We start from the raw sequence: 22561 nt of genomic DNA on the forward strand, positions 1-22561 counted from the left end.
ATGGATCACCCAAGGTCCATAAGAATGGGGCACCTCTACGTCCCATTGTAAGTAACATAGGAGCACCTACTTAATTTGTTCCTAAATATCTGACTCCACTATTGGGGCATCTCATAGGCAACAGCGACCATCATATTCAAAACTCTGAAGATCTCATAGGTCACCTGAAAACTCAGACTGCAATCATCCAATCTCTTAACAAGTTTTGATTTTGTGTCTTTATTTACAAAGGTGCTCTTGCAGGACTCTTTAAAGCTCTTTAGCAACAAGTATTCAGGCCCAAGCGAGTTCAGTCTATGGAGCAGAACGAAGATACCAAGACACCCACCACTTTGGCATTTTTGCCATATTTTGGTGCCATGTCATCAAGAATCTGAAGAGTACTAGGAAGATATGACATTAAGTGTGTTTTCGACCACCTGCAAAACTGAGGAACCTATTGGATTCGGTTAAGGATGATCTTGGCCTGAGAAAATGATGTGTGTACAACATCCCTTGTCAATGTGGGACTGCATGTATAGGCCAGACATGTCGCACAGTACAAGAACGCCGCCATGAACATCAGTGACATACAGGCCTACGCCAATCGGAGAACTGCAGAGCACTGTCTGAGTACAGGAAATCACATGATTTACAAAAAGATGGAAGAAGTTTTTTCCACGGGATCATCTTTCTGGGATTGCTGCATTAGGGAAGCAATACATATCTGCACAGCCGATAATCTACAACACAGATGTAGGATTTCAACTGAGCACAGCCTGGAACCCTGCATTGGCTGCTATCAAATTACGACGAGAAAATTAAGATTTTTTTTTTTTATATAACAGACCCAACATAGCATTGGTCTAATATTTTTTTTCTTTTTTAGTGAGTGCCACGTGGCCACACTGTTAGTATACATAGCATACAGAGCACACGCAGGAAGACCGCTCTGTGATTTTTGGCAGAGAGAATTTGAGTATGGTGCCATCTAACTGCAAATCATTGCGCATTCTTCATGTGCACGTTCTATATACAAAGCGTCAATGTGTGGATATCGTCAGAAAAACGTACCTAGCCACCAGCACAGAACCACCTGAAGATGTCTGACTGTTGCACCTGAAGATGTCCGACTGTTGCACCGAGGAATTTGCACATCATCATTTGGCGGCAAACCTGTGAATACTATTTACAACATACCCACGGGAAAGCTTGAAAGTCTACATTCATACTGTGTACATACTGAATCGTAAATGTGGTCGCACAGGTTACTTGCCTTCTAAATAGTTGCCCCTGTAATGATATGAACAGTGAGCAGGCTTTCAAAATAAAATTACTATTAACAACAAACCTACTGGAGAGGAGCTGTTTGTAGTAAGACCAAAGTCCAGTTGAAGTGTCTGCATCTTACAACAACATTCTAATAATAATCATTATGTTGTTGCTGTCTACACTGTTAAGTGGTATGCTGCCGCTCCCCTGACTAGTCTATCATTGTTCAAGTCTCTTGGTCTCTGCTTAACTACTATAATATCTATTTAAACCTCCTTGCTGTCTATTCAAACTTTGGCCTCCCTCTGGAAGTTGTACATCTTTGAAATTAACTCTTCCTTGACACCTCAAAACGTGTCTGACCAGTCTTTGAGTCAAATTGTGCTATGAAGCTCTTTTTTGCCTGTTTGATTCAGTATAGCCCTATTAGCTATCTAAGTATGTAATCTTCATCGTTCTTCTGTAGCACAACATTTTGAAAGTTTCTAGTCTCTTCTTGTTCCAACTGTTTATCGTCCATGTTCCTCTTCTGTGTAAGGCTACACTACAGACGAATACTTTAAGAAAATACTTCCCAACATTTAAATTTATATCTAAAATTAAATTTCTTTTTTTCAGAAATGGTTTTCTCTTTCTTGCCTACCTGCATTTCACACTCCCCATACTTCAGCCATAGTCAGTTTCTTTTTCTCGCCAAACAACAAAACTTATCTACTACTTTCAGTGTCTCATTTCCTAACCTAATGCTTTCAGCATCACTTAATTAATCTGACCACGCACTATATTAAAGTTTCTTTTTTACTTTTGTTGGAATTCATTTTATTACCTATTTTCGAGACACTACCTACCCTGTTGAACTGATCTTCATTGTCCCTTGCTGACAGAATTATGTCGTTTACAAACCACAAAGATTTTATTTCTTCTCCCTGAATGTGAAGTCCCTTTCCAATCACCTCCTTTGTTTCCTTCACTGCTTCTTCCTCATACTGACTGAACAACACTGGGGATAGCTCACAAGCATGTCTCACTTCCTTCTCCATTACTGCCTCCTTTACACATTCTTTGACTCCTAATTGCAATATGGTTTTTGCAGAAGTTGTAGACAACCTTTTGCTCTCTGAACATTATCTCTAGTAACTGATAACGACCATTATAATGCAAAACTATTGACCAGTCAAGAAAATATTACTTTGTTATGAACAATGTACCAAGAATACAAAAATTATAGTTACAACTAAATCTTTCGTAGCACCGAATGCTATTGCCATAGGTTCAGATATACAGTGTGAGCACAAAGTCTTGCCCCGATTATAACAATTTATTACAGAATAACAGTTTGACATCATAATTTACATTTATGCCGTTACATAGGTTAGCGTGGTTCCTCCTCCTCCTCCTCCCCCCCCCCCCCCCCCCCCCCCCCCCCCCCGCCCTTGGACCACTTATGTTAGTAAACCTCATTGTGTGCTCCCTTGGTAGTTCGGAGAATGTCAAGGCGGTATTCCAGTTCCCGCCAGGTGTTTCATAACATGCGTTCTGTCGCAGTACCCACAGCAGCTTGTATCCTAGCCTTCAATTTGTCGACATCAGCAACTGGTGTGACGAGAACTCTGTCCTTGATATAGCCCCAGAAAAAAAAAGTCAAAGGGTGTAATGTCTGGAGAGCTGGGTGGCCACTGTGTTGGACCATTCCTTCCAATCCACCGATCCGGAAATGTTTCATCCAGGAAATTGCACACCATCAAAGGCTGAGGGGAGGGGGTTTGCTCCATCTTGCTGGAAAAGTATCCATGGTTGATATTCTTCTAACTGTGGGACAATGAACTGTTGCAAAATGTCAGTAAACGTTAGCGGTAATGGATTTTTCTGCGAAGAAAATTGGTCCAAAAACCTTGTTATGCACGAGGCCACACCAAACATTCACTTTTTCACTGTAACTGTTAAGTAGCATGTGGAGACTGAACCCCATATGCGGACATTATGCCTACTCATATTTAGCATTCGATTGACATGAATTGTGGATTCATCGCTAAAGCATATGCGATTTAAGTAATCGTTAGTGCCATCAATCTTCATGAGAATCTCAGTTGCAAATTCAGCACGTGTCAGCAAATCATTCGGCTGAATGGTCTGCACGATTTGCACTTTGTAAGCATGCAACCTAAGCCTTTCACAAAGAATCTTCACCACATTTCCTTGCAATATTTGAAGTTTAGCTGATACTTGAGGAGTTGATTTAGACGGACTCTGTTGAAATGATTAGTTGCATCACTCACATGAGGCCTGCCACTTTGAGGATGCTCTTCAATGCTGCCTGTTTCGTTAAAGTTTGCATACCATCACTTTATTGATTTAACTTCAGGAGGGCTGCATCCATAAGAAGCCCAAAATTTACACTGAACACTGATGGGTGATTTCGTTTCCTGAAACCAAAGCACACATTGCGCTTTCTCCTGCTTTGACGCCATTTCGCCAGCAACTAATGTGACCTAACAGACCACGTCAGTGTTGTGGAACACTAGCACCATCTATTGGTCACAACAACTAGTAACACTAAGCTATGTAATGGCATCAAATATAACTTATTATGTCAAATGGTTATTGTGTTATAAATTTTTATAATCAGGTCCAGACTTTGTGCTCACCCTGTATAAGTAAGAGATTTCCTTAATGTCAATTAAAAAGTATTCAGAAGGCAATTTTAAGGACTTAACTGAAGCTGCTTTACTTAAAAAGTAAAGAGGATTAGAGCTGAATGACTAGTTAGTAGGTACTTTAAAGTGTAGCACCTATTTTTTGCAAAATTTGCATCCATTTTTGGTAAAATTTGGATCTAAATTTTTTGTTTGTTTGTAAATAACTAGATGTACAAATTTAAAAGGTTATCAAACTACATGCCTAAAAACAAAGCTTTAGTTCTTGAAATTGACATTTACTTACACAAACACTTCAATTTCTTCCCCGGATGTAATCTGTGTTTGTTTCCTTCTTTTTACTACATTTAAGCTTTCAAAATATTATTGTATCTGCTGAGATGCAGCAGTATCTTCTCGCCAGTGAACTGAGTGGTTCTCTGATTTAATGTGTTTCTCAACATCCTTTTTCTTTCCCACCAAATCTGATAATTACAAAATCCACAGAACATTAATTTTGACCTTCCATGGGCATTCATAGCCAAACGACCCATCCTTGACAACACCACAGATAAAATCGACAAGACACTAATCGCAGAAGTAGGACAGAAAATATCTGTTCAGAAGTCAGGGGAAGAATTTCAGTGTAGCCAAACAATATGTACAGCTTTTATTTTCCTGTGACTTTAGTGCAGACACTATCAACTTGCACTCAGTTGAGAATCATAAAAAAATAGAATTGTGAGTGCCAGAGGGGAAGAAGGGGTGTGGGAAAATGAGCTCAGTCACACTCATGCAGGGCAGCTTGCCAGATGACGTGCAATATCAACATCAAAAATTGGTTTCAGTTTTTATATTTATGTATGGAATAGGAGGCTATTTCAAATTCTCTCTGATAAGATAGTTCATGTGGATACAATTCACTACATAATAGCATCTCTGATAAGATAGTTCATGTGGATACAATTCACTACGAAATAGCAGGTACTAGGTTATTAAGCATTTTTGCATTGAGGCAGAATTCGCATTTATCGCAATATGTGAGTTTTGTGAGGTCCCTGCTAACAAGTATGTGTCACATCTAGTTTCACTATTCACATTAACTGTGTCAACCAAAAATAGTAAATGACTTTGTATACTTCTCTGTAAAATTTAAAATGATACTTTTAACAATTTCTATTAGTGGCTACAGGATCACGGATGGTAAGACTCTCACCTCTCCTCCATTAACATAATCAAGCACAAAAAAGAGCTTGTCTGGTGTCTGAAAACAGTAATGAAGGCCAACTAGGAATGGGTGATTTAATGTCTTCAGCAACACACTTCGCTCCGACATTATATGGCGGACCTCATTCCTCTTCACCACAAGTCGCTTACTGAGAACTTTCACGGCATAGAAGCGTTGCTCTGTACGATGTCGGGCCAGCAAAACTCGCCCAAAACTTCCTTTCCCAATGACATGTAGGAATTCAAAATCTGCTGGACGAGCACTGAAAATTAAAATGCAAAATTGTGCATTTTCTAACTTCGAGAAACAGTAACAGCACATTACTAAATTAATATTATTATTATTCATGGCACTAGACCACCAATTTTATACATAGTAAAGTTGTCTACAGTCAATATACAGTTCATCACAAAATTTAGCTATGGAACTAAAATGTGTTGTCAAGAGTTCCACAGGGGAAGTTTACAAATAGAGGGCAGTTACATGCAGTACTTACGAAGTGCGTTCTGATGGTCCTAAATTAACTTGTGGTGCTGGTTCTGACGTAGAATCAGTACCTTCTATGCTGTCTCCATCTCCATCACCTTCCCCATCTTCAGATAGGCTACCCAGATTACGATCAAGCTGGAAGAATTCCCGTACTTCAGGCCTACAAGAAATACAGAATTATAATGCATCCAGTCAGTGACTGAGAAAGGAAAATTTAAAAATCTTCACACAAAAGTAATACATTCTGTAAATCCATATGTTATATTACAGTTTTCATTAAAAAGATCAGACTACTTGGATAAAAGCCTCTATTACATGCATTTCACTTTATTCATTAGGTCATACAAAACTGAAATGAAAATACTGTCACTGGTATTTGGGGCAAGTTGTCAAAAGTTTTTATCACGCTTTTCCCAGTATTCTCCTACAGAATTTCAAATGTTGGGGTATCAGAGATCATTTTGGTAACTAGTTTTCATCCTATGTACTTAAAAGGATGCAGTGTGTTACATTACGAAGCTCAGGGAGTGTACAGAATGAAACAGCATTTTCAAAATGGAGGACTAACCACTGCAGGTGTCACACTGGTATCAGTACTGGGTCCACCCTTAGTTTTGTCATACAGTGGAAAAAAATCACATCAAAACATAATTAATGTGGAGTACTGAAATTTTGAGATTCCATTGGTCTACTTAACATATTTAAGTGATTACATTGCCAGACCACAGGTTAATGTGTGAGATACGCCACTGCAAATGTGAAAAGCTGATACATCAATAACCAGTGTAATCTTCAGAATGTTGAACGCAAGCATGAAAACGTGCATGAACTGTGTTGTACATGTGCCAAATGTCAGTTTGTGGGGTGGAGTTAAATCCCTGTTGCACTTGGTCTGTCAATGCAGGGACAGCTAATACTGGCTGCAGGCAATGCTGGAGTTGTTGTTCAATGATATGCCATGTGCGTTTGATTGGAAACTAAGCAGGTGTTTTTTTTTTTTTTGGTGGTTTTAGGGCGCAAAACTACTATGGTCATTAGCGCCCAGCCCGTGACGTAGAAAACAGGAAAAAAACGAAATTTAAAATCAGCAGCAATGGAAACAAAGTCAGAAAATTTGAGAAACTAAAGGCAGAAGGAATGCTTAAAAGTGCACTATAGAAAGGGGTTGGTTGTCCCCCCAAAAAAAGCTTCAAATGACTGACGTCATTTCACTGTCACTAATAAACTGTAGAACGCGGTCAGCTGAGCGCGTGTCATCTGCTAAAATCGACGATAGATCAGGCGATAGCTGTAGACGGGATCGTAACGGATTAAAATAGGGGCATTCAATTAAAAGGTGTCTGACCGTCCACAGCTGAGAGCAGTGGGGACAGAGTGGGGGAGGATCACCGCTTAAAAGATGTCTATGACTAAAAAGACAGTGCCCTATCCGGAGTCGAGCTAAAATTACCTCCTCCCGACGACGCGTTCGGGAGGAAGAGGTCCAAGCGCAAGGAAGGGCTTTCACTTCCCGCAATTTATTGTGGGGAAGTGTTGACCAATGCGCATGCCATAAATGAGTAACTTGGCGACATAAACCGCTCCATAGATCGCTAAACGGAAGAGACTGAAGAGCTGGCCGAGGAAGAGAGACTGCAGCCTTGGCCGCTACATCAGCCGCCTCATTTCCACAGATACCAGCGTGTCCCGGGAGCCAGAGGAACGCCACTGAGACGCCCCCCAGGTGGAGCAAGCGCAGACAGTCCTGAATCCGGTGGACCAGAGGGTGCACAGGGTAAAGAGCTTGGAGACTGAGGAGAGAGCTGAGAGAATCTGAGCAGATTACGTACTGTATCCGCTGATGGCGGCGGATGTAGTGGACAGCCTGGAGAACAGCGTAAAGCTCCGCAGTATAAACCGAACACTGGTCGGGAAGCCGAAAGTGATTTGGGGTGTCGCCAACAATATAGGCACTCCCTACACCTAACGATGTTTTCGAGCCATCGGTGTAAATAAATGTGGCTTCCGTCATTTGTGCACATAGAGCAGCAAATGCCCGACGGTAAACAAGTGTAGGGGTACCATCCTTGGGAAATTGACATAGGTCTCTGAGCAAGTCAATCCGGGGACGGAGCCAAGGCGGTGCTGTACCCCAAGTTGTCAAGAAGGTTTTAGGAAAGCGGAAGGAAAGAGAATGGAGCAGTTGACGGAAGCGGACTCCCGGGGGTAGTAGGGAGGAGGAGCGGCCTGCATACCCGACATCAAAGGAGGCGTCGAAAAAAAGGTTATGGGCTGGATTAGCAGGCATGGAAGACAGATGGCTAGCATAACGACTCAGAAGGACTGCCCGCCGATTGGACAGCGGAGGTTCAGCAGTCTCAGCATAAAGGCTTTCCACAGGGCTGGTGTAAAAAGCTCCAGACACTAAACGTAATCCACGGTGGTGGATAGAGTCGAGACGCCGAAGAATAGACGGCCGAGCAGAGGAGTAGACTATGCTTCCATAATCCAATTTCGAGCGCACTAAGGCGCGATAGAGGCGGAGAAGGACCACTCGGTCCGCTCCCCAAGAGGTACCATTCAGGACACGGAGGGTGTTAAGGGAACGCAGACAGCGAGCCGAAAGATAGGAAACGTGGGAGGACCAGCACAGTTTTCTGTCAAACATAAGACCCAAGAATTTAGCGACGTCGGAAAACGGAAGGTTGACAGGACCTAGATGTAAGGAGGGCGGAAGAAACTCCTTACGTCGCCAAAAATTAACACAAACGGTCTTACTGGGTGAGAAACGGAAGCCGGTTTCGATGCTCCACGAGTGGAGGCGATCGAGACATCCTTGAAGACGTCTTTCAAGAAGGCTGGTCCGTTGAGAGCTGTAGTAGATCGCAAAATCGTCCACAAAGAGAGAGCCCGAGACATCAGGAAGGAGACAATCCATAATTGGATTAATGGCGATGGCAAACAGTACAACACTCAGCACGGAGCCCTGGGGTACCCCGTTTTCTTGGGAGAAAGTACGGGAGAGAGTAGTGTTCACCCGCACCCTAAATGTGCGCTCTGCCATAAATTTGCGAAGAAAAAGGGGCAGCCGGCCTCTAAAGCCCCAAGAGAACAGTGTGCGGAGGATGCCTGTCCTCCAACAGGTATCGTACGCTCTCTCCAGATCAAAAAATATTGCTACCGTTTGGCGTTTCCGTAGAAAATTGTTCATGATATAAGTGGAGAGAGCAACAAGATGGTCAACAGCAGAACGATGCTTTCGGAATCCGCATTGGGCTGGTGTTAAAAGACTGCGGGACTCCAGCCACCAAGCTAAACGGTAATTCACCATACGCTCCAAAACCTTACAGACACTACTCGTGAGAGAAATGGGGCGATAGCTAGAGGGGAGATGTTTGTCCTTTCCAGGTTTCGGAACGGGAACGACAATAGCTTCCCGCCATCGCCTGGGAAAGGTACTGTCGGTCCAAATTCGATTATAAAGGCAAAGGAGGTAACGCAGGCTATGGGTTGATAAGTGCAGCAACATTTGGACATGGATACCATCCGGTCCTGGGGCGGAGGAGCGAGAAGAAGAGAGTGCATGTTGGAGTTCGCGCATGGAGAAAACAGTATTGTAGCTTTCGCGATTTTGAGAGGAGAAAGCAAGATGTCGCACTTCCGCTGCACGTTTCTTCGGGAGAAACGCCGGCGGGTAATTTGAAGAGCTCGAAATCTCAGCAAAGTGCTGACCCAATGAGTTAGAAATTGCGACGGGGTCCACTAAGGTATCATGCGCGACAGTGAGCCCAGAGACCGGGGAGAAACTAGGCGCGCCTGAGAACCGTCGAAGCCGACTCCAAACTTCCGAGGAGGGAGTGAAGTTGTTAAATGAGCTAGTAAAGTATTGCCAGCTTGCCTTCTTGCTATCGCGGATGACGCGACGGCATCGCGCACGGAGCTGCTTATATCGGATACAGTTGGACAAAGTTGGATGGTGACGGAAAATGCGAAGAGCACGTCGCCGCTCACGTATTGCGTCACGGCATGCCTCGTTCCACCAAGGGACTGGAGGGCGCCGGGGCAATTCGGAGGTGCGTGGTATTGAACGTTCCGCAGCTGTGAGAATAACGTCGGTAAAATGTGTGACCTCATCGTCGACGCTGGGAAAGCGACGGTCATCGAATGTCGCTAGAGACGAAAAAAGTGTCCAATCGGCTTGGGCAAACTTCCAGCGTCGCGAGCGCATATATGGCAGTTGAGGCTGCAGTCGAAGAACACATGGAAAGTGGTCACTCGAGTGTGTATCATCAAGGGCAAACCATTCGAAGCGCCGAGCTAGCGGAACAGTACCGACCGCAAGGTCCAAATGGGATAAATGTGCCGTGGAGGCAGACAAAAATGTGGGGACCCCAGTGTTGAGGCAGACTAAATCCGCTTGGTGGAAGACGTCTAGCAATAGTGAGCCACGTGGACAAGGATGTGGAGATCCCCAAAGCGGGTGGTGGGCATTGAAGTCCCCAACCAGCAAATAGGGGGGTGGAAGCTGATCAAGAAGATGAAGGAGATCAGCTCGTGTCATTGGTGTAGACGATGGAATGTATACCGTACAAAGAGAGAACGTGTATCAAGAAAGGGAAAGACGGACGGCGACAGCTTGGAAGGAAGTGTTTAAGGGGATTGGGTGATAATGGAGAGTATCATGGAGCAGAATCATGAGTCCTCCATGGGCTGGAGAGCCTTCAACAGAGGGGAGGTCATATCGGACGGACTGAAAATGAGGGAGAACAAAGCAGTCATGGGGACGCAGCTTTGTTTCCTGAAGACAGAAGATGACCGGCGAGTAGGATCGTAAGAGGATCGACAATTCCTCCCGATTGGCGCGAATTCCGCGGATATTCCAGTGGATAATGGACATAGGGTGAACAGAAAATGGAGGAACGTGACCAAGGGTGCTGTCAACTCAAAGACTGCTCAGAGTTTGCGACCGACAGCATGGAATGGCATTCAGTCGAAGGCAGAAGATCCTGATCCATAGGTTGGTCAGGAGCAGCTCCTGCCACCAACGATCGGCCAGTTGACCGGCCACCAACAGTGCGCCTCGGCGACACAGAAGATGGCCGAGGGCGATTTCCGCCAGGTGGTGCTGTAGATGGGACACGCCTTGGCGGAGAAGGAGAGGAACTGTGTTTCTTCGTAGCCTTCTTGGAGGTATGTTTAGATGATTGAGGAACCGATGGTTGTGAAGTTGCAGTACGTAAAAACTCTTCACGAGAATGCTCTTTTTTTGAAGACTTGGCGTCTGACTTTTGGGCTCGAGATTTAGCAGAACCCGACGAAGGGTGAGCCATAGAGTGGGCAGGCGAAAGAGGTGAGGTTGAACGGGCGATCTTTGCGCTGGCCGATCAGACGACCGTGGTACTAAATGTGAGGTCGCAAGTCTGCGTGGCCGCCTCCTTTGTTGGCCGAGGAGAAGCAAGGACAGTGCTGTATTTTCCTTTCTGAGGCACGGTGGGCTGTCGACTGGCGAGTAACTTTCGAGCAGCGAAGGTCGACACCTTTTCCTTCACTCTTATTTCCTGGATCAGCTTTTCGTCCTTAAAAACGGGGCAATCTCGAGAGGAAGCAGCGTGGTCACCCATACAGTTCATGCAGCGAGGGGATGGAGGTGGACAAGCACCCTCATGGGCATCCCTGCCACACGTAACACATTTGGCCGGATTGGAACAGGACTGGCTGGTGTGGTTGAACCGCTGACATCGATAGCAACGCGTAGGGTTTGGGACATAAGGGCGAACGGAAATTATCTCATAGCCTGCTTTGATTTTTGATGGGAGTTGAACTTTGTCAAATGTCAAGAAGACAGTGCGGGTTGGAATGATGTTCGAGTCAACCCTTTTCATAACCCGATGAACAGCCGTGACGCCTTGGTCAGACAGATAGTGCTGAATTTCATCGTCAGACAATCCCTCGAGGGAGCGCGTATAAACGACTCCACGCGAGGAATTTAAGGTACGGTGCGGTTCCACCCGGACAGGGAAGGTGTGGAGCAGAGAAGTACGCAGCAATTTTTGAGCCTGGAGGGCACTGTGTGTTTCTAACAACAGGGTGCCATTCCGTAATCTGGAACAAGACTTTACAGGACCCGCAATTGCGTCGACACCTTTCTGAATAATGAAAGGGTTGACCGTGGAAAAGTCGTGACCTTCGTCAGACCGAGAAACAACAAGGAACTGTGGCAACGATGGAAGAACCGTCTGTGGCTGAGACTCAGTGAACTTACGTTTGTGAGCAGACATAGTGGAAGGTGAGGAAACCATTGCGGAAGAATCCCCCATGATTACCGGCGTCTCCGATGGCGCGCTCCTCCCTTGTGGGGGCCCTCACCGAGGGCACACCCGCCTTAGGTGATTGTTCACACCTCAGGTCACACCTCCCGACAAACGGACGGAGGGACCAATCGGCACTTTCGGAAGGTATCAGCTCAGGTAATCACCCCTCCCTGGGCCTGGCCTTTACCAGGGGGTACGTACGTGTCCTACCTGTCTACCCGGGGTGGGGAATTACGCGTTACCCCGTCACCGGCTACGCATGGAAGTGCGTGGGTCGGCCTTCAGACACGCACAGGGAGGAAGAAAGAGACAGGGAAAGGAAAGAAGAGAGGTCTCAAACGCCGCAGCGGAGAAAAGGGTAAAGAGAAGAGGTAAAGAGAAGAGGTAAGGAATAGAGAAGGACGAAGAAAGATGAAGACATACAAGCAAGGAAGGCGAAGAGTGCGGTACATTTACAAGCGTCCGTCTCCGGACGTAGGCACAAACCATACTCCCCAGAGGGGGAGAAAGGGAAGGAAAGAGACAGAGGTGAGAGGGGGGGGCCAAGATGGGGGATGGGGAAGGATACGGAAAGGGAAGGTATGCAGCCCGGAAAGGAAGGAAGGCCACATTAGCTCGGGGTCCCGTGCTCGCTACACACGTATCCACAAAAGAGTTGTGGATCCCCTGGGGGGAACTAAGCAGGTGATCAAGCAGGCCAAGGCAACATGTCAATGCTTTGTAGAGCATTTTGGGTTATAACAGTTGTACATGGGTGAGCGTTATCTTGTTGGGAAACACTCCCTGGAAAACTGTTCATGAATGGCACCTCAACAGGTCGAACCACCAGACTGACATACAAGTTTGCAGTCAGGGCGTGTGGGGTAAGCCCAAGAGTGCACTTTCTGTCATACGAAATTGCACGCCAGGCCATAATTCCAGATGTACGTCCAGTGTGTCCAGCACAAAGAGAGGTAGTTTCAATGCCAACAGGCCACCTCCTAACCAGTACACAGCCATTACCAGCACCCAGACAGAACCAGCTTTTATCAGAAAACACAACAGACCTCCACCAATGAGGTCTCATTTGACACCACTGAAGTAACAAATTGTCATTATTGTCAGCTTTCCCTCTGTGTATTAATGTAAAGTCAGTGCCTAAAATGAATTTGTGGCAGCATAACATCTCTGACTGGAGAAAAGGAAGATTGCTGCCCAAGGAGGAAGTGAGAGGCAGTATGCTTGTAATGCTCACACGAGTCACATATATTGTGCTCAGTAATTAGCAGTGCAGAAATCTTATCTCTTTGGTGTGTCACTATTCTGCTATCACACCTCCAGTACCCCATTTCCCACAAATTTATGGAAATGAATCGGTTCAAAAGAAGGTCTTGAGCTTGGATGACCACTGTATGTCATGTCAATATCTTGTAAATAAAAAGAGTTATTTAAATGTGTGTTAACTATGTCTACTGAACAGCCTCGTAATTGTGCCAACAAACTATACAGAAGTTTTTGACATTGGACTTACTTTGAAAGAACATTTGAAAGTCAATGATTGATATATTGATGGAAGAATAGGTCTTCTATTTTAATCTTTTGCTGACAATGGACATGCGTCACTGTGAATTTGATCTTAGTGGTCATTTGAAAATAATCACAGAACAACACGATAACACAAACTTTATTTCCAGCTACAGAATCTGCAAGCTTATTTATTAACAGTTTCATGTTAGAGATGCATTTGACATGAAAGTGGTCACAGGAATTTTAAAGATTAATAAATCTTACATTCTCATAGCTGATATCAACCACTACTTAAAAAGAAAACCCGTTTAAAGTGATATTTTGAGTATCTGTGGCTGACCAAGTTTTACCGATGTAGTGTGTCATTATTTTAGAGACAGGAAAAGCAGTTCTTACATGATGAAAATAATTTATTTGAAATTTTAAAAACAATCACTTCTCAACTTGGTAGACTAAACAATGCTGCTTTATATAAGCAGACCTGGAATCCATTTTCCATAAGAGAGATATAAATAATTTATGAAGAAATTTTTGCATGAGGTACTTTCTTCCAATCAACAGCGTAATTTATATCAACGAAAGAAGTCGTTTGAAGAATGTCAACTAAATTTAATACATTTCAAAGAAATAGTACAATGTCTTGTCTTCCCCAGAATACACTGGCTTGACTCTACAAGTTATTGTGACAGAGGGGCATTCAATTATCCATACTATTCATTCATTCATCAATACTTGTTCTGTAGGTCATGAATGCGATGTTTCATAATGATGTGGAATGTCTCACTTTAACGTAAGTTTTCTTTATACAAAATAATTAATTTTTTCAGTTACTACTTCATATATAAAAATTCATCTATTGAGCAGATGGCGTTGCTATTCTGAAATTCTTTTAATTTGTTTTTAAATGTTGGTTGGCTATCTGTCAGACTTTAAATGCTATTTGGCAACTGACCAAAGATCTTTGTGGCAGCATAATTCACCCCTTTCTGTACCAAAGTCAGATTTAACCCAGAATAGTGAAGATCATTCTTTCTTCTAGTGTTGTAGCTATGCCCTTCACTGTTATTTTTGGATTGGGATGGATTATTAATAGCAAATTTCGTAAGTGAATATATGTATTGCAAAGATAATGTGGATATCCCGAGTTCCTTAAATAAATGTCCGCAAGGTGATCTTGGGTGGGCTTCAGCTATTATTCTGATACATGCTTTTGTGCAATAAATATACTTTCTCTTAATGATGAATTACCCCAAAATATGATGCCATATGACAGCAGTGAATGAAAATAGGCATAATAGGCTAATTTACTGATATACATATCACCAAAATTTGCAAAAACCCTAATAGCATAAGTAGCTGAACCTAACCATTTCAGCAGATCATCAATATGTTTCATCCAATTCATTTATCAATGGTGTTATGCCATTTACTGTACAGAATTGTATACATTATGTTTTCTCAAAATTTAGTGAGAGTCGATTTGCAGAGAACCACTTAATAATTTTCTGAAAGACATTGGTTACAATTTCCCCAGCTGATTCTTGTTTGTTGGGTGTGATTACTATACTTTTATCATCGGCAAAACGAACTATCTTTGCATCTGCATGAATACAGAGTGGCAAGTCATTAATATATATATAATAACGGGGAAACAGTAGAGTCCTACTTTACGTAATTAGTTATGAGCAACAACATAGCTCATGAGATATTTACTTCTAAATGCAAACTACGTCTTCACTGCAGAAGCCATGAAAATCTCACAAGTGCACAAGTCGGCACTATGATATATATATATATATATATATATATATATATATATATATATATATATATATATATATATATATATATATATATATATATATATATATATATATATATATAAAAAATAGGGAAACATTCCACGCGGGAAAAATATATTTAAAAACAAAGATGATGTGACTTACCATACGAAAGCGCTGGCACGTCGATAGACACACAAACATACACACAAAATTCAAGCTTTCGCAACAAACTGTTGCCTCATCAGAGGAGAGGGAAAGACGAAAGGATGTGGGTTTTAAGGGAGAGGGTAAGGAGTCATTCCAATCCCGGGAGCGGAAAGACTTACCTTAGGGGGAAAAAAGGACAGATATACACTCGCATACACACACATATCCATCCGCACATACACAGACACAAGCAGACATTTGTAAAGGCAAAGAGTTTGGGCAGAGATGGACTTCCGCCTGGGATACATAGTTGCCACATTACAAGCCAAATACTGCTGAGTCTACAGTCTATAATATGAATGTACACATTAATCGAATGGTCGAAGGTTCCTATCACTCGGCAACTGTGAATTTTGAATGGAATATAAAAACTTATAAATCAAAGATTGCAATTAAATAAAATTTGCAGATAATATTTTTAACAACTTTAAATGATGAGTAAGGTAGCAGAAGTACCTTTAAGAATGCCATTTATTACTGCAAAACACTTATTGGTGTCGATGGTCCAGCAATTAAATAAAATATAAGTTGAATAACGGGGAAACAGTAGAGTCCTACTTTACGTAATTAGTTATGAGCAACAACATAGCTCATGAGATATTTACTTCTAAATGCAAACTACGTCTTCACTGCAGAAGCCATGAAAATCTCACAAGTGCACAAGTCGGCACTATGAAATATTTCTATCTCCCGCAACCACATGCAAACTGCTCAACACTCTCCGCGTATTTCCGGCACCCATCCATCGCGCCTTCCCATCCAGCACACCCCATCTCCTTTGTGCACCCAATCCTCCTCCACCACTTCCATCCAGTCTCCCCACTGACTTCAGTAGTCACCTACTGTAGTAACGAGCGCTGTGATTGGCGAGAGTGCTCCCGCCATGTATCCAAGCCAATGCACACTCACAAACATATTGAAACACATACGAAAGACTGGATTTATGTTTAAATAACTTGAAATTAAATAAATATTCCTATGGCTGGACCATAAATGTGCTCTAACACACATTATTAAATACATAAACAAATTAAATAAACATATATCAAAGGAATAGAAACAAAAGTAGGCCAGTAGCCTAATGCCTCTGTGCTTTCTAAAACACAGTAAATATTTGACCAATTTCTTCATGAATAGTATATAACAGGATATAAACAAAGAGATAAATGAATAAATATATTTATAAGCATGCTACTACCGTCCCCCCTCTCCCTTCCCGCCACGTACCTGTGGAGTGCTTATGGCCTGATGCGATCAATAGTAATCGGCCACTTTGACCTTCAATAACTCGTGTACTATTCAAGTTACATGTCTGTAATTCATACGAATTTAGGTTTACACTAATAGCTTTCTAAAGACACATCATCGACAAAATTGGATGAACCATTTAGATTTTGTAAATTCGTTGGTGGGTGTTACTTGTATAATTTAGTCAGATACTAAACTTTAAACTAATGAAGATATTGAAAATCTGATTACAACATCAGAATCGTCATGAAAATAATGTTAATGTACAAGTTTCTTTTTGAGGTATCATGATTCCTCTGGATACTATTAATTTCTACATGAACTGTGAAATGTCTGCCATTATGGTTTCACGAAGTCCACCATCTTTGGCACCCCCAGCATACAAACATCCTTCATCGACACAAAGCACCTCCCTCGACACAGCATCAACGTGGAATTCCCAGCCACGCGGTTGGTCTGGACCATGCCCTGGGGCTACCCCCCTTGATCCGGCTAATGTTCGGCACCACATGGTTGCTAACGAGCTCCGGCTTGCCGAGCGGCCCATGTGGCCATGCCAACTCCAAAATTACAATATTTTCAGGGCGCCACAACTCGCCTGTTACCTCACAAACTGTTTCACAATCACTGCCTACACCAGAGATCCAGCCTTTAGGTCTGTTCTGTCTCCTTTAAAATTAGTTAAGCCATCTCTTCACTGGTCTTCCAAATGATCTTTTGCCTCTTGGTTTATACCGTTTCATGGTTTTAGTGATTGTTGCATCTGGCACACAGTTTGGGGGTTCTTTCCATCTTAACTGATATTGTTTTATTGTGTCTATTATGTTTCCTTATTCAGTTCAAGCTTGAATGTCGTAGATAAAGTATATCCAGCCACATATCAAAGAAGTTTATTTCACATGCTTCTGTTTTCCTTTCCTCTCTTCTCAAGGGCCCAGTTTTTGCATCCATAGAGCAGAGCAGGTACAGCCATAACCTTATAAAACTTCAGTAGAGTAGCTCTGCGGACGTACTTTACCAAAATTCTGTTTCTAGTTCCACAGAACTAGTTGAATAGGTCAAACTTGTTTTTTGTTTAATTATTTTCCCCAAATGTAATTCTGCACCCTAAATATTTAAATGTTTTAACTTGTACTATGATCTGCTTGTCTATTTTGATTTTATCTCTTATGAGCTTGTGTCCTAAAAAATGCCCCAAGGAGTTAAAGGACTCCTTGGTTTATTTCAGCCGTATTACGTCCGCTGCCCACAAATTATTTTTTTTTTTTTTTTTTTGGTAGTCTTTTATTCATATATATAAACCCTGTACAGCTCTTTTAAGATGAGATGGAATCCCTCTGTTTCATTAAATTTCCCACAGTATGTTTCGATTTACTTTATTAAACCTCTTTTCTAAGTCAATGAAGGCATGTTAAGTTGGTAAATTGAATTCATGGAGTATTTCTATTTGTTGTGTCATAGTGAAGATACAGTTCGGGCATGATCTTCCTGGGCGAAAACCACATCGTGCACCTGCTATCGCTTCCCCTTCCAAGCCACCCTCCAAGATTGCTGCTTCCATTCCATTTGACAGCTGCATTTTGGTCCGAGCTGCTGGAGTTGGCGGTTGTGTGTACACGAGGTGTGCTTGCTTGTGTAAATGAATCCTTTTTCTGACAGAGGCTGTGGCTGAAAGCTGACATGTAAGTGTCTTAATTGTGCATGTCTTCAACTTAACACATCTTTATGGTACACAGCAATCTACCTTTTCCTACATTGTTGATAACTCAGTAGCTCTGACATTCATGTCTATTTCCTTTCCTATAAATTGGACATTTGGACTGCCAGAACACATTCATAAAATTCAGTATTCCTGATTTTGCAATATTTGGTACGTATTTTAACAGTTCTACACTGTCATACCCTGGATTCTTCCTGTTCTTGCTAGACATTGCATACTGTAGCTCCTCCAGTGTTATTACGTCTACATTCCTATCTGCTTTAGCCAGAACTGTCCGAGTATACCACGCATCTGTACACAGATTTTGTAGTACTGCAAGCCATTACTTTCAGATATTTGTGTATATTTCTACATTGTCTTTTATCTTTTTTGTTTAAATGCTTCAACTTGTCCTCCTCTTTACCAGGGCCAGCCATGGAATGCCAAATTTCACAAATGCAGGATGTGCAGCCTGTCTCATCTCTGTTCAGTCCTTCTCAGAAAATAACTGGAACAGTGCAACATTCATTGAGTATTGCAGTGTGGCATTTCTTGGCTGCCACAACTCTCTCCAGTTCAGGAGAATCATGGTGTCAGTGCTGTTTACCGTTTGCTGTTTGTTCATGGTATTAAGGACATTCACTGGTCCACTGGCTGTTTGCACAAGAGGAGGCCATGTAGCTATCTATAGTTACATCCATCTAAAAATCAATGGGAATGACAAATGAGAAGGATTATGTTAAAACTGTCCAGGACATCTACGCTGCTTTCCTCAGGTAATTTCCACATCTTCATCTTCATAAACACGTAACAGAAGTGGTTAATATTTCGAGCAACGTGTGTGCGTGTGCGCACACGCGTGCAAGATGTTTTTTCAGTTATGAAACTCAATAAGTCACGCACGATTGCAATGCTGTACGTGGCCAGAGTCAGTTGACATACAAGTTTTCAATAAAAAAATATATTAATAATAATAATACACTACACTAGAGAAACAATTGTTCCGACCATGGTTTCAGTGACCTCTTTCTGGGTCTACCAGAAAGAGACCACTGTAACTGTGGCCGAAACATTGGTTTCTCCAGTGTAGTGTTTTTTACATTATTATGAGGTATGATACTCACACCCAAACCTCCAGATGTCTGACACTCAGATTGGTACCAAACATGTGTCGATAGAGTATCAATCAAAACACTGATACGGTTTGTGCTGTGTGCTGTCATCCAATAGAACATGTGTAAATGGTAATTAAAAGTAACACCAGAATTACAGAGTGTAGGAAAAGCATATCTACGAGCTATTGTCTTGAAGATCTGTGGTAGGCAAGTCTGTAGTGTATCAGATCATCGTACTGAAGGACCTGAGTTCGAAACCCAGTTTAACGATTTTTTTTTTAACAGTTTACAAGTGAGGGTTGGGTTGGGTTGTTTTGAGGAAGGAGACCAGACAGTGAGGTCATCGGTCTCATCAGATTAGGGAAGGATGGGGAAGGAAGTCGGTCGTGCCCTTTCAAAGGAACCATCCCAGCATTTGCCTGGAGCGATTTAGGGAAATCACGGAAAACCTAAATCAGGATGGCCAGACGCGGGATTGAACTGTCATCCTCCTGAATGCGAGTCCAGTGTCTAACCACTGCGCCACCTCGCTCGGTAGTTTACAAGTGAAATTGTTATATGGGAGAACATTTTTCTCAGATGTTGGACATTTTGGAGTTTGTAGGAATGTTCTTTTGGCTGTCTGCTTTCGCTTTGTTAATTGAAAGTAGCAAACCTACAGAGTACATTTGTATAGAGAGATATTGTGTTATCTATACAAATGTACACTATAGGCTGGCTACCCTCAACTAACAAAGAAAACCAGGCTGCCAAAAGAACAATGCTACGAACTCCGAAAGGTCCTTTTTTCTGACATTAAATGTTCTCCCATATAAGAATATACAATGCAAACTGCTAAAAAACGCCAAACTGGGTTTCGAACTCGGGCCCTTTAGTACAACGATCTGGTGCTCTACCAACTCACCTATCACAGATCTTCACATAACAGCTCACAGATATGCTTTTCCTACACTCCGTAGTTTTAAGAGTTACTATTAATTACCATTTATACATATTCTACTGGACGATAGTATACAGCACGAACTAAATCGGTGTTTTGGTTGACTCTATTGACACACAATATTTGGTACTGATCTGAGTGTCTCACATCTAGAGATTTGGGTGTCAGAAAACCTTTATGTCAACTATACAAGTCATGATCATGTGACAACCTGAGTGTGAAAATCAGTACAATTGTCTGTGTCTTTAGCATGCCAAAAATAATTTTCAGTTATGATCTGTGTCATAGAGAACGTGAAATTTAAAACCAAATCATACGCCGGGCGACAGCACTGCCATTTAAATGCAGCCTGTTCGCAGTTTCCTTGACTTCCCCCTCTTCTTATTCAAAAAGCGTTGGGGTGGCGGTGGAAGAAACATGCACCTAGGCTGAACGCCATGGCCCTTGGACAAGAGCATGGCTCACGAGCAGAATTTTTGGCCACCTCTGTCTTAACCCATGTTTAATATCTTTAATATATTTTCCCAACTATGATTTTTTAACTTGCCCAGCTTCTCATTTCACTAAAGCAGGTTTCCTTTTATAATATAGTCCAACACCTTGATTGTATGGGAAATGTAACATTTTTAAGTACACATGTTTGTTATCTTCAGTTAGGCTGCATATTTCATCACCCCAGCATTGCACACCCCTTGTGGGGGGAGGGGATGTTTCTTGTGCCAAATACTTCCATTGCTGCTTTAATTAGTGCTTCCTTTATTTTATTCCATTCCTTGGTGTTGATATTCAGTTTTTATTTGAAACTTATTTACTCTTCAAGCTTTTTCTGATATAGTAAGTCAATGTTTATTATCTAAGTTAATGTACCTTAAAATTAGTTTGTTTATGTTTTTCTTCCTTCTTTTACGTGGTTTCATTTTCAAGACTAACAAGAAATGGTCTGAGGAAGCCTCTGCACTTCTCAATATTCTTGTCTCTTGCACTATAGGCCAAGACTGTTTATTTTCTATCACAAAGACTACAATTGTGACAGAATCTCTGGTTGACCGAGTGTATTTGTGAATCTATGTATGCCCAAAGAAAGTGTTCGTTAGCTTTAAATCATTATTATGAGAATGCCTTTGGCCTATATTTATTGTTATTCATTACACTGAACCAACAACATTTGTCGTGGGGGTGTTTCCAACCCCTGTTTTAAATCTCCTGTTATCAGATAACCATTTTTGCACGTCTTACATTGGGTCTTTTGAAAATGTCTTAGAATTCTTCAGTCATCATCCCATCTCTCTTCTGGGGCAATAGTCCAACTGTCTTAATTCTGAGCACAATTATCCATTCACTATGGAAATGTAAGAATGTATTTTGTTCATTCAAGTCTTCTTTCACAGATCAGAAACTGTTTCATATTATGTAAATATAAAATGTGTTAATGATACGTATCAGGATGAATTCAGTGTGTGTTGCATATTCTATTTTAAGTCTAAGTAAAGATCAACAGTGGGAGGACATTAGGAAGGAAGAAAAGTACAGTTATTTTAAGACTACAAGTCTGCAGGCTTTCGTGGCCATTGTCACTGATGAAAAAACATCTTCTGAGTTGTTAAGCTGCATCATGTCCCTCTCCCTCTCCAAACTATTTTACTGCACAACATTTTCATCCTTCTGCTGAGATCTTCAGAATTCCACTGATGTCCCTGGATGGTTTAACACAGTCGGAGCACTGTGTGACATTCATTTACAAAAGGCTATTTTCCCACATTTTTGGGGGGGGAGTGGAGTTACTGTGTAAAAACCTTCAGTCTGTTATTGGTGCAGCACTGTCATTGGTAAATACTGAAAGCACATACTGAGAAAGGAGGGTGGGGGAACCCAAAATATTTTGCTACCTCTGCGGTTTCCTGATAGCTGCTAATGTTCCTCACTCACTGTGTGAAGGATCAGTCAGACGAAAACCAAACACCCACAACAGGACCATGGATTGGTTCCATTCAAAAGTAATCACCACATGTGTTAAGACATTTATCCCACTGGGAGACGAGATGATCAATTCCTGTGTTGTAGAACATGATCGGCCACTGCGCATCCATAATCGCACCCACTCTTGCATTTCCTCATCCAACTGAAACTGACATCCACACATCCACACATCCACACATCCACACATCACGTGA

The 22561-nt window shown here is 42.1% G+C and overlaps 1 protein-coding gene across 2 annotated transcripts in view; it reads right to left on the reverse strand.

Moving 5' to 3' along the window:
- Positions 1-22561, reverse strand: part of LOC126416464 (serine/threonine-protein kinase Sgk2-like) — a 111472-nt gene that overhangs the window by 54085 nt on the left and 34826 nt on the right. For both annotated transcript variants that reach the window (XM_050084201.1, XM_050084200.1), the window contains exons 5-6: positions 5609-5761; positions 5101-5374 (exon numbers count right to left, since the gene is read on the reverse strand). In XM_050084201.1, coding sequence (XP_049940158.1) covers positions 5101-5374; positions 5609-5761 — 427 coding nt within the window. The remainder of the gene's footprint in view (positions 1-5100; positions 5375-5608; positions 5762-22561) is intronic.

This window comes from Schistocerca serialis, chromosome 8, assembly GCF_023864345.2.
Source record: "Schistocerca serialis cubense isolate TAMUIC-IGC-003099 chromosome 8, iqSchSeri2.2, whole genome shotgun sequence".
NCBI classification, from domain to species: Eukaryota; Metazoa; Arthropoda; class Insecta; order Orthoptera; family Acrididae; genus Schistocerca; species Schistocerca serialis.